General features: G+C 38.9%; 1 protein-coding gene across 2 annotated transcripts in view; it reads right to left on the bottom strand.

Moving 5' to 3' along the window:
• Positions 1-10,455: 10,455 nt before the first annotated feature.
• Positions 10,456-13,390, bottom strand: part of RBL2 (RB transcriptional corepressor like 2) — a 68,769-nt gene continuing 65,834 nt past the window's right edge. For both annotated transcript variants that reach the window (XM_065416396.1, XM_065416395.1), the window contains exon 22: positions 10,456-12,497. In XM_065416396.1, the coding sequence (XP_065272468.1) occupies positions 12,327-12,497 (171 nt within the window). In that variant the 3' untranslated portion in view covers positions 10,456-12,326. The remainder of the gene's footprint in view (positions 12,498-13,390) is intronic.

Genomic DNA, 13,390 nt, shown 5'->3' with positions numbered 1-13,390 from the left:
GATATGACTTTTGGAAGCAGATAAGCCTATACTTATACCTATCCTAGGATCATAATGAACAGCAAAACTAATGTCTCAGCCCAGTTCTGATAGTGGATGAAATGGGTATGCTGAGCCTTACATTTACTAGTTTGGGGTAAGCTGTTGAACAGTGTTGTAAACAGAGTAGCAACGATCTTCGTATTAAACACTAAAGGTGCATTGAAAATATTAAATATTTCTGGGAACATACCCAATATGTGTGTGGTATGCATGAGTAACTACCTGTCTTTAAGCTTAAAACCTCTAAGTGTAGTTTCTCTTCTGTTCACTCTACCTCTTCCAGAACTAGGGAAGTTGTGGGTGGACCATTGTGATTTCTAGTCTCTTGCCTTAGCCACAAAAATATGCTTCCTAGAGCATGAGAATGGCCCAACTAAGACAGACTAATGGTCCGTCTACCCCAGTATCCTGTCTTCTGATGCTTCAGAGGGAATGAACAGGGCAATTATCAAGTGATCCAGTCCTTGTCCACTCCTAGCTTCTGGCAGTTGGAGGTTTAGGGACACCCAGAGCATGGGGGTTGTGTCCTTAACCCTCTGTTTCCTAAGATAGTCATTAGTAAGGTTATGTTTTAATCATGGGTATTTTTAGTAAAAGTCATGGGCAGTAAACAAAAATTCACAGCCCATGACCTGTCCATGACTTTTACTATATATCCTTGAATAAAACTTGGGGTGGGTGGGGGAGTGCCATGGGGGTACTGGGGGGGGGGGGGGAAGAGACAGTTCCTCAGATTGATCACATATATAAAGAATTGCTCAGGTGTGGAAATCTCCCCCATATCCTCTGCAGTGAAGATTGATGCAAAACATTCATTTAGCTTCTCTGCAATGGCCTTGTCTTCCTTGAGTGCTCCTTCAGCACCTTGATCATGCAGTGGCTCCACTGATGGTATGGCAGGTTTCCTGCTTCATATGTACTAAAAAAAAAAAAAAAAGTTTGCTGTTTTTGTTCTTTTGCTCATTGCTCTTCAGATCCTTTTTTTGGCATGCCTAGCCCAGTCTCTCAGGTTTTCTCCATTTTCTTAAGGAAATGAGTCTGCCTAACACATTAAGGAAATATCTCCTGATGAGTATAACTTTGCATTTGTTTCATTCCATACTCCTTGGTATCCTGACCTTCAGACACTTTGCCAAAGTGATTAATGGAAGGTCTATTGTGTGTATCTATATATTTAGTGCTTTTCATCTTTTCTTATGTCATTCTCTCTCAAACTGAACGACATAGCTGATCAATTGCCTGCTGCTAGGGGAATCCCCAGAATTGTGTGCAATGTTCTGTCAGTGCAGTGTTGCACTTGTAAAGATAGGCTAGAGTAATTCTGGCTCTCATTTTCTTTTATATTGAATTACACAGTCACCCTTTGTCCCTTAACATGGTTTGGTCTCTCTCTTCTATTCCATTTGGCATTGCCCTTGTATATCAAACTGCACTGTTAGCCAGCTGGTACATGTAGGGGATAGATCTCAATATTGATACAAAAATGGTTAATACAATTACTCTTTGTAATAATGGGTCATTACAAACTTGCTAGTGCCTTTACTGAATTTTAAAAGATAACTACAATTATGTTTAGACCCATGATGCTTGGAGAATATAACAATATTTATTATTTTGGTGACTTGTTTTATTATTTGAAATATCGGGCTAACAAAGACATTCCAGGAGGTTTCTGTCAACTAGTGACAAGCCAAGTGTCAGGGAAGATAACACCTCTTTAGCCATAAAAACATGTTTATTACATCCGTCTTACACAAATCCTAAAATCAGCTTTTAATTGCTATTTATAAATGACAGGTCACAAATCTAAGGCTCTCAAGGCAAATAGACAACAAATTCTCTCTCAAATAACAGGACATGGTTCTTGTCTAAAGTTGGTATAGATATCTTAGCTCAAAATCTGAACTTTCAAGATATTTTTGTTTTTTAGAAATTCCTGACCTTAGAAGCATGCAATGGTGCAAGAAAGGGGTGATACGTGGGAAGTTGTAAAATTGAGCTTTCCTTTATCCTCCCCCCAATCCTGCAAGGAAAAACCTCTAATTAAACCTCTGCAGAATTCTTGCTGAAAGTAACTAACTTGTTTTGTAAGCACTCTATAAGCCTTCAAACGTCTAGGAAACCTTGATTGGCAAATGTTTTACAGAAGACATTGGTTACTCCTAACAAACTCATACTTCTCTCAGAAGTGCAAACATTATAATTCTTTAGAGGCTTAAATATGACAAGCCTCCTTAAAATGTAAATTTACAAAACATTTGCAAATATACATGTTGTTTAAATGCAACCATCTGATGTTATAACTTCATAATGTTGTGAATAGATGCATATGTATAAATATATGAATGTAATTTGAGATAAGACTAACTATTAATACAAATAGTTAATATTCATATTGGGAAGTGAATTTGTAATCTAGCGATACTTTAAGCAATTTCTTCACCCAACTCAGAGTTACCTCTCCAAAGATTTAAGGAAAAAAGGACAGTGACTTCCTTAATGACTATTCAAGTTTAAAGAATCTGAGTTGTCTTAAAGAACTGTTTTGAGAACTGCACACACAATCGGACTTGAGAATGATGTGGACTTAATTGAAGCAGAATTTCAACTCCTCTTAAACTCTGATGGAACTGAAGAAATATCTCAAAATGACTAATGAGATAAAACTCTAATTTCTAAAGGTATTCTCAGAATTTCCAACCCCAAGAAACAAAACCAATAAGGAGCATATTGCATATATATTAAACAGACTACTTAATCCCAAGATGATCTTACTAAGTCCAACCCACAAAGGCATTGAGCCAGTAAAAGGATGAGAGCAGTTAACTCTAGACACACCCCCGGAAAAAGTTGTGCTCGCTGCCTTTCATGAAATTTTAGAAAAAAGGATATAAGGTCTCTGAATTGAGAGAGCCAGCAGGTCCTGCTCATCTGACATCCCTCAACTCCATGCAACAGCCTCTTGCCTCTTCTCAGCTGTTATACAAGCAAGACAGCTAAGGAGAAAATAGCCATACAACAACTTTAAGACGCATCAACCTTAGATTTCAACAAGAATTGGTAAGATGAAAGTTAGCCAAAGCACTGACAAAGTAGTAACATTTCAATATTCCATTAAAATCATTACAAGAAAAGTTTACTATAATTGGGATATGAATCTATCACCAAATTCTTTAGCCCATTTATTCTTGGTGGGAAGATGGAGGCTAACCAGGGGTAAGCAGAGAAATAGTGGGATTTAATTCTGATTGAAGATTCTTTTAGTTTTTAGTTAATTTGCCTGTTACAAGAAAGCTACTTGACTATCTTTTTAAGTTTATGACTTAACTAAACCCTATGAAATCAAATTAAGTATTTAAGATTACTCACCTTTATCTATTTATAAACTGTCTAGGTTATCCAGGATAAACCAAACAGGACTCCTGTGCCCTTAAATGAAATTATTTCCCCCATCTATAGACTGTTATCTGAGAGACACTAAGATGGTACTCGCTACTAATTTTGGTGGTCTTGTACCAAAGAGAAGACTCTCCTTGCCAGAGGTGGGCCACTCCAAGCTTGCTGCAGCAAGCCATGCTGAAGTGACCATTGTCTTTTCTTGTTTTTGTTTGGGTATTTTTTCCTTATCTTTCCTTAAGATAAAATAGTTATACTTTTGCATACCTTTTAATTGGTGTGGTAATGAACTCCATGTGACTAAAATGGTGGGTGTCAATCCCTGTATTGGCATTCAGAGAGAGAGAGAGAGCTCTTACCATGTCTTGTTTCTCTAAAGTGTACATTTTCAATAATGTTGGGAAAAAATTATTTGGCATTCAGCAGTTTGTCCTACATAGGTTATGACAGCCTCTTTTTGCCTGTTGTTCTCAGTGGTGGTTGTGACAACTCCCAAATTAAGAGGTGCTTTGCAAGCTTTACATTGCAGTCATATTAGGGTTTGCCCAAATAGACTTTGGCCACTAGTCAAAGTTCATGTCCTCTTCTTTAAAGTAGAAATGTAGTAATTGGTGTGGATTCCAGTGATCCTGTACTAAAAGTTTTAAACTGAACAGGGCCAAATGCAATTTTATTGAGACCTGCCCAGAAAAGAGTTGGTGTTTTGTTTTTGGTTTATGGGGGGGAGGGTACTGTGATGTTTCTAGTGTCTTAATTTACTGGCCCAAGGTATAGCTTATCCAGGTCTTGAGAACAGTGCCTCATTCTTTACTGGTGTTTGCAGTTTCGTTCAGGCCTGTAAGACTCACCAATTTCAGAAAGGGAGTTTTTCACGACTTAGAATTGTGTATGGAGGTAAAAATGGATCTGAAACGCTCTTGACCAAACACACAATGCGGTACAGATTTCTTGGGGAGATTGGACCATTTCATTAAATTGGAAATGGAATGTACAGATTCCGAATTTGAGATTTCTAAACAATTACAAGGCATTAGGTGGATTATCAGTCACAGAGGCAAGGTAAATCTCTCCAGCCCAATAGATAGAGGACGTGCACCTATTACAGAAGCTCAGGTGAGGGGTCCACCATTAGTCACCCTGCTTAAAATCCCACTGCCAGCTGCTGCCAACATGGGGGTTCTAACCAGATTGCCCTCCCTGGCCTCTGCTTTGGATGCACTTTCATCACCACCTCCATGAGCAGTTTCAAGCCCCAGCCCCCTATGAGGTAGAAAGGGATGTTGAGTGCTAAGTAACTTTCTACAGACTGTACATTTTTAGTAATATTAGTAATAAATCAGAAATAGTACCAGTTTAGGATGTCACCCCCTCCCACACTATTAGTCACATGGGGTTCTTGCTATGCCTTAGGGAACACCAGGATTAGAAACAAGCAGAATAATCATAAATATTCTTAATAAATGAATTCTTAGCATTGGTCTTGGAGGATGAGGGAGATTCCCAAACCTGAGCCATTCTTTTTACATGACAAATCTGGGGAACTGTCCCAGATTAAGGTGTCAGTAGAGGTGGTTTTGGAACAAATTGATAAATTTAACAGTAATAAGTCACCAGGACCAGATAGAATTCACCCAAGAGTTCTGAAGGAACTTACATGTGAAATTGCAGAACTACTAACTGGTTATGTAACCTATCATTTAAATCAGCTTCTGTACTAGATGACTGGAGGATAACTTAATGTGATGCCAATTTTTAAAAAAGGCTCCAGAGGGCGATCCCAGCAATTACAGGCCGGTAAGCCTGACTTCAGTCCTGGGTAAATTGGTAACTGGAAACTATAGTGCAGAACAGAATTATGAACATAATTTGTTAGGAAAACCATGTTGAGACTTCCCTAAAGGGAAATCATGCCCCTCAATCTACTAGAATTCTTTGGGGGAATCAACAAGCATGTGGATGGGGTGATACAGTTGATATAGTGTACTTAGATTTTCAGAAAGCATTTGACAAGGTCCCTCACCAAAGGCTCTTAAGCAAAGTAAGCTGTCATAGGATAAGAGGGAAAGTCCTCTCATGGATTGATAACTGGTTAAAAGATAGGAAACAAAGGGTAGAATAAATGGTCAGGTTTCAGAATGGAGAGAGGTAAATAGCAGTGTCCCCCAGGTTCCTGTACTGGGACCAGGGGTAAACAGTGAGGTGGCAAAACTTGCAGATACAAAGTTACTTGATAAGTCCAAAGCAGATTGGGAAGAGCTACAAAAAGATCTCACGTGACTGGGCAACAAAATGTCAGATGCAATTCAATGTAGATAAATGCAAAGTGTAATGCACATGGGAAAATTCCCAACTATACATAAAAATGATGGGGTGTAAATTAGCTGTTACCCCTCAAGAAAGATCTTGGAGTCATTGTGGATAGTTCTTTGAAAACATCCACTCAATGTGCAGCGGCAGTCAAAAAAGCTAATAATGTTGGGAATCATTAGGAAAGGGATAGATAATAAGACAGAAAATATCAAATGCCTCTATATAAATGTATGGTACACCCACCTCTTGAATACTGTGTGCAGATCTGGTCGCCCAATATCAAAAAAGGTATATTGGAAAAGGTACAGAAAAGGATAACAAAAATGATTAGGGGTATGGAATAGCTTCCATATGAGGAGAGATTAATAAGATTGGGATGTCTCAGCTTGGAAAAGAGATGACTTGGGGGGGGGGGGGATATGATTAGAGGTCTATACAATTGAGTGGTGTGGAGAAAGTAAATAAGGAAGTGTTGTTTACTCCTCCTCAACACAAGAACTAGGGGTCACCAAATGAAATTACTAGGCAGCAGGTTTAAAACAAGGAAGTATTTCTTCACGCAACACAGTGGAACTCCTTGCCAAAGGCTGTTGTGAAGGCCAAGACTATAACAGGGTTCAAAAGAGAACTAGATAAGTTCATGGAGGATAGTTCCATCAGTGGCTATTAGGTTTTGCATCCCTGCCCCATCTTGGCTTTCTCTGAAGTATCCCTTGCAGGGCCGGCTCCAGGCACCAGCGGACTAAGCACGTGCTTGGGGCGACACCTTGGGGCAGGGCGGCGCTCGTTTTTTTGTTTTATTTGTTTGTTTGTTTTTTGTTTTGTTCGGCGGGGCAGCGCTGGAGGGTTTTTTTTGTTTGTTTTTTGTTTCCCCTTGGGGTGGGGCGGGGCTTCGGGCGGTGCGGCGCTTTTTTTTTTTTTTTTTTTTTTTGGCTTGGGGCGGCAAAAAAGTTAGAGCCGGCCCTGATCCCTAGACTTTGTCTGCCAGAAGCTGGGAATCATCACTTTGATTACCTGTTCTGTTCATTCCCTCTGAAGCACCTGGCATTGGCCACTGTTGGAAGACAGAATACTGAGCTGGATGGACCATTGGTCTGACCCAGTAGGGCTGTTCTTAGGTTTTTATATTGAAGAAAGGAAAAGTGAGAAACAGACAAAAAACTCAAGCAATAAACAATGGTTACTTCGGTTACAATCTCTTCTGCATGTCCCGCTGTGGAGAGTTTTCAATAAAGATTATACCTTAAGAGGGGTATGTTGTGGTGGAAAACTTGTCCTTAGGTGAACTAAAACCTTAATGATGATATTCCCCAAACCAGCAATGGGCCCTGTCTCAATATATCATAAATAGATATCTCAACTGGCTAATATAGATGGGGAAATTTAATTTGAGCTGGTGAATCCTGTTTGGTTTAGCTTGGGTATCTTAGGAAGTTTATAAGTGGGCAAAGGTGAGTGATCTTAACTAAGGAGGCCTGTGAAACCAGAGACTCATCTAAATAGATTACTTAAAAGAAACGGAAGAGTTCAGACATAATGAATAGTAAGAATCTTGCATTTAAACTGTCCCAAATTTCTGTTCACCAAGGTTAGCTGATGTCCCCCGAATACACTTTGTGGTATTTAATGGGAGAAGCTGGAAGCACCTTAAATGATGATAGCATTTAAATATTTTTCTTGAAATGTTTTAAATCCCTTGGCAGTGCTTTTGTGAACTCCAGCTCACCAGCGGTGTTTAAAGTCTGTGATGTCATGTTGCAGAAGCAGTGCGTGGCTAGAAAGTTTCTGCTACGTGATGCTGTGGTTGATTGTCTTGCTGCTGCTGCTGTTTGCTTATTTGTAAAGGTGTTGAGATTAAATAACTGTCTGAACCAAGACTGTACAAGAGAGTCTGAGTTTAATAGAATAAGTGTAAGTCTGTCTTAGTTTCCATAGTCTCACTGAAGGTAGAAGACCCATCTCTTCTAGAGATTTAGCGGATATTTGAATTAATCCATCAGCTGCTGTCACCTCATTAGCTCACATGCTAGCATCTTCTGCTCCTGAATATGCAGCAGGGTCATAATACTTTGACTTATTGTTACATTGCTCTTGTCTTTGTGGTAGGGAAATTCTCTGGACCTTTTAAAAGATAATTTAACTTTTGTTTTAAATTTTGTTTGTTAGTTATTCAGTTCATTTTTCTGAGATCCCTTTAGTTCCCTCAGGGTTTTATAGGGGTTGAAAGTTTGAGGAATTCAAACACTCCTCCTTCCTGTGTCTACTTTTAAATTATTATTAGTCATTTTAAACCTAAATGCTTATCAAATAAGGCAGGGTCTTGCTGTTCCTTAATAATCCTTAGTTTGTTCTTGTCTTTTTGAGTTTGGTAAAGAGTTGCTTAAGCGTTGCCAGATAGCTAATCCTGCCCATTAACAGCAATATTTTATATTCAATCAGTTATCGTATGACTTTACGGTATTTGTACATCTTACCTTTCACCAAACGAGGTAGCGTGCAGCTATTTTAGGAAGGGCTCACATTTAGATATGATGTGTAAATAAGTTTCCTTTCAGACATTTATCTTAGACACTGGAGGGACAAAAAGGCTTTCAACCATTGAAGAGGAAACATGAGTTGGAAAACATTTTACAAAAGATATGGGTTACTTCTAACCATTAATGTTCTCAAAGTTTGAAGTGCCTATGAACAAAATCAGTTTCAATAAAGATATTTCTAGAATTCTTTGGGGGCTTACAACTGAAGGTTTTTCTCTTTTACAAAGAGGCCTAACTTTCATGGCTTAAGCTGCATTATTAGAACTATAAACCAATAAAGACTAGCCTCCCACCTTTATACAAGCAGGTCTCTTTCTAAAACAAATCCTAAGTTTTTCTTCTTAAGATAAAGGTCAGGTCTATACCACTCTGTCTTGTATAAGGAAGGAGCCCTGTTGGTGGTGGTTTGCCTTTTGACCTAATGGTTCCTAGATTTATAATCTACTATTTGTGGTACATTTACAGTTTGCAATTCAAGGTTCCTGTCAAATATTCTATACAAAGCACAAATCATAGCAACACTTTATAACATTTTCTTTCAAAATGTCAGTAAGCTCTGCATTCCACAGTCAATGTGAACACATGTTGGAGGTAATAGATATAGTCTTATTGGTAAAGGTGTCCTCTCGTTGACAGATTTCCTTAAATCATGCACTTTCATAAAAGAGCAACCAAACTATAAGCTATCATTTTCCAAGCATCTGGTGCATGAAATTACTAAACTTTCAGAGATGCTTGCAATTAAAGGTGAAGGTAAGATTGTATGTAACCTACCATCAATTGCCATTTTTAACCGACCATTGTTGCATCAGTAGTGAGGTCTGGCTCCTGCAGCAGCAACTTCATTTTCCCCGTTGCATGATGCCTCTCCTAGGGTGCAGGGAAGGGCTCTGGCTCTCACTTGAACAGTCTCTACTGTTACTCAGCATTCTACCATTTAATAGTATCAAAAATCAGATCATTTCACTATTACCACTTCAGGATTTGAGTAACAGTAGTGAATCTGAACAGAGCTGCTCCTTTTACTAGGTTACTAAGTAGCAAGAGCCACAGTAGCTGAGGAAGACAATATTACACAGATACACATTTTAAAGGGGAAAGTTTTACTGGCCACTGTTAAGTAGACTTGTTATTGTAGACTGAGTGATACCCTAGTAGCCAAACACTGGCATTTGTGGAGGTACAATCAGGATTTCATCCTTAATAGCTGCAACATTAATACCAGGAGGCTGTAACATGATGCTGTAGCATTCTATGGCTCTCTAATGTATTCATAATAGCCCCATAACAAGCCACCAGTTGGGGCTTAGGTGACTGTTTATCTTTCTTCATGCCAACCATGTTCAGAACTGTATGTGCAAAAATGTTTAGGATTCAGCATTTGTGATTGGGGGGGGGGGGGGGAGTTAGCTGTAAAATCCCTCTTGGTAGCAGTTCTTTTTAATCCTTTACAGGTAAAGCAAGTAAAGTGGGCACCTAACCAAAAGAGCCAATGGGAAGGTAGAACTTTTTAAAATTGGAAAAGAAACTTTGCCTTTGTCTGCTCTCTCTGGGCTGGAGGGTCTGAGCAGCCATGCTATAAGCAGCTAAGCCAGGTATGATAGTCATCAGATCACACTTAGAACTCCAAACGTGTAAGTAGATCAATGTTTAGCTAGACACGATTAGGGTTATTTCTTACTGGTTTGTAGACTTCTCTGTACTAACCCCAGATGCTTTTGTTTGCTTGTAACCGTTAAGAAAGCTATTTTGGGTGCTTGATTTTTGGTATTGCTCTAAGTTCCAGATGTATTTTTTTGTTTTTAAAAATTAACACCAAAAATCCAATCCTGTTCTTAAGAGGTTTGTGCATGTTGTTTGACTAGCTGTTTGCCACAGCTAATTTCCTTTCTTGGCTCTTCTGGGGGGGTGAAAGGGCTTGGGAATTCCCCCCTGGGTTCAAAGGGGGTTTTGTTGCATTTGGGTGGTGGCAGTGTTTACCAAGCCAAGGTCAGAGAAAAGAGTTTAATGCAAGTGTTCATTTTTAAAATCCATGTGGGCCCCACTTCTGCACCTGGCTGACTCCCAATTCTGACACTCCTTGACAGCATTAATTGCAGAGATGCAAACCAGTGCTCCTTTACTTCTTAGCTGCTGTAACTTCTTGTGTGCAAACATACAGTACTTGCAGATGTTTATAATGGTCTTTATTGAAAAATACACTTCAGACAAAAAGTAAGGTTACAGTATTGTAATAAGAATGACAGTTCATAAATATTTTTACAGAAACACTCAACCGCTGTTTAATTTCAGTATCTTCGTTATGAAAGTTAACCAGGAATTTGCTTTTAAATTCAATTTACAACTGAATTAAATCCTAATAGTTTCCATAATTTTCCATTCTAATCATTGTCTGCACAGGAATCATTGAAACATGGAATTTATGTAGCTGTTTAACAAATCTTGAAAGTGATAAATGCTGTATTAGTGGTCAACAATACTCTTCTACAATTAATCTCTTCATGTGAAACATATTTGATCGCTTCCCCTCCCGCTGTGTCTATAATCACTTATGCCTCTGTACACAAGTACATTTGCTCTGGTGCTGGCACAGCCCTGCCTCAAGTATAAGTAAGGGTGTCAATGAAATTTGTCTATCACTTTTCGCAGTGCCACTGCTGTACAGAGATTTTGGGGGGAAGAGGGCCTTCATTGTACCCTGCCTCATGCTGATGTATTTATGTACTAGTTTTCTGTTTGTGAGGAGAAGAAATGTCTCCTGGGCATCCTGATTAAGTCTAGTTCAGTGAAGGTGCCATTTAAAAATAAACCTCAAAAGGAAGATACAGTTGCCATCCTTTTTCTCATGAGGCAACAAGATGGCTACCTCCGAAAAAGCACTAAAAAAAATGATTGAGTTTGAAAAAACAATGTATGTGTACAGAACTGCTTGGGGGGGGGGAAGCAAACTTCCCATATCAGTACTTGCATATTCACAAAATTAGTTTTAGCTTAACATCATTTACTGACAAGATGTCATATTTGAAAATAAATAGAAAGTCGTCATTTTAATACAGAAAAAACACATCTTTAGCCTCAATTTGAAAAATATTTACATTCAGAAAGTGCCATTGCAAATATACAGCAAAACTAACTTACAATTTATGCTTTACAGCCCTATCAAAAGTGCCTCCCCTTGAACTTGAGTTCACTTTAAAACATTGCACAGCTAAAAAAATGCATTAACAGAATTGCCTACACAGCAAAGTGCCCAAACATTAAAACAAAACAACCTAATTGTTCTAACAGCCTGATCTTGGAGACTCAGTTTAGGTAATTTCATAAGGTATTCTTTACCTACCTCCTTGGAAAAAAAATATATATATATATCCATCCCCAACCTGGGCTGTCAGCATTCCGAGTTGTAGCACTAGAGATCATGGTCATCCCTACCACAGAAACAGAGAAGCTCCCCCATGAGTAATTTGAATATCTTGGTGCAATACTCCTGGATCTGACCAGTACATTGTGGCTTGCTAGGCAAAAAGAATGGTAAAGCACCAAGAAAAACAGTGTATGCAGCTGGGGGCTAAACCCTGTACACACAATTCCTATCACAAGCTAGGAAACTATATAGGGTACATTGTCTCAGCAATAAATATCAAAATAGTTTAGAAAGCAATTTATATATAAAAACTTGCACATGTCCTCATAGTAAAGCACAGCATATAAGCTAAATGTGAAATCTGAATGCCCAGGGTTAGCCTCAGAGGTGGAAGTATCACTTAGCAATGTGCTTGACCACAATGGGACAAAGTGTGCAGCATCAGTCTCCACTCCCCTTTATGGGACAGTTCAAAGACTCAATGCAGTCTAAAGGGAGATTTCTGTTTTGAAGATCAAATACTACCATTCTCAGCCACAGGTTAGCTAGGAAGATGGCAGTCGTGAAATGGAAGATGCTCAAAGGCTTCATGAATCCACAAAAAATGCTTAGTATTCACACCCTGGACAGATGAAGAAAGGACATATCTGCTCTGGAACACAAACAATTGATGAAACTCAGTGAGAACCTCTATCATTTGCTACATCTTGTAATCTTCTTAGTAGAGCAGTGTGATTCTCCTGACAGATCCGTTTGGCTGGTGATTCAGTACCATCTTCCAAGAGAATGCCTCTTTTCTTTGTGGGGGTCTCTCCAGTTCTAATCATGCTGTTAATCTCGCTCAGCCTCTGAAACATAATCATAGAAAGAACAGGAAATGTGGATATCCACAGGTTCATAGGGTTTTGCTTTAGACTCATCCCGTCTCTTTGCCAACCTTGCATATGAGGAGAATGTCATTCACTGACAGACTGAGTAGCCTTAACAAGGATTCCAAATTGGTTTGTTACTCCCATGTGCACCAAAGCATGACCAAATAAGCTTTGAAGGAAGCAGAGCGTTACCCTCCACTGCCGTAGATTTGAATCAGACCTAAATTAATGCTCATGATAGACTATTTATTCCTTCGTTGTAACCCTATTCCTACTATTTCCCCTTCTGTGACTGTACTGATCAAAGTTCTCCCCACTGTAACTAGCCTGTATGACTATTGGCATTTCAAACACTACATTTCTTTCAGGTTTTTTTCCCTTTATCATTGCTTTTCTGTTACTATGGAACTTGCTAGACTGAAATGTCGAAGGATAATGCTCTCCAGCCTGGCTCGCTGGGTTTTCAATTACTCTGTGTGAAATCTGAATAAAAATACACTATCATATTTCATGTGCAGCAGCTCCCTATTCTCTTTTAGAACATTTGATGTACTCCCATTTGAAAAAGCAGTATGTGAAGTGCACAGCGGCAGGATCTCATGGATAGTTAGCGCACTGAAGCGCTGTAGTTACACCCTAGCTTGCCATATACTAAATCCCACTTTCAAAAGTGACTTAGGACACTAAGTCATTAGAGCTTTATTTTTGCACATGCAGTTATTTAGGTGTAACAGAAAAGGCAGTTTTAAATGTTGCAGGCACACTATTTATAGGCAAAAACAGCATTTGAGAGCGAGCTCTGAATGCACCCACAAATCTCACAGCTCTGCATGGTGGTTTTTTTTGTTTTGTTTTTTAAACTTGCAAAA

This window comes from Emys orbicularis, chromosome 14 (assembly GCF_028017835.1).
Source record: "Emys orbicularis isolate rEmyOrb1 chromosome 14, rEmyOrb1.hap1, whole genome shotgun sequence".
NCBI classification, from domain to species: domain Eukaryota; kingdom Metazoa; phylum Chordata; order Testudines; family Emydidae; genus Emys; species Emys orbicularis.
This window is presented reverse-complemented; position numbering and strand designations above follow the sequence as displayed.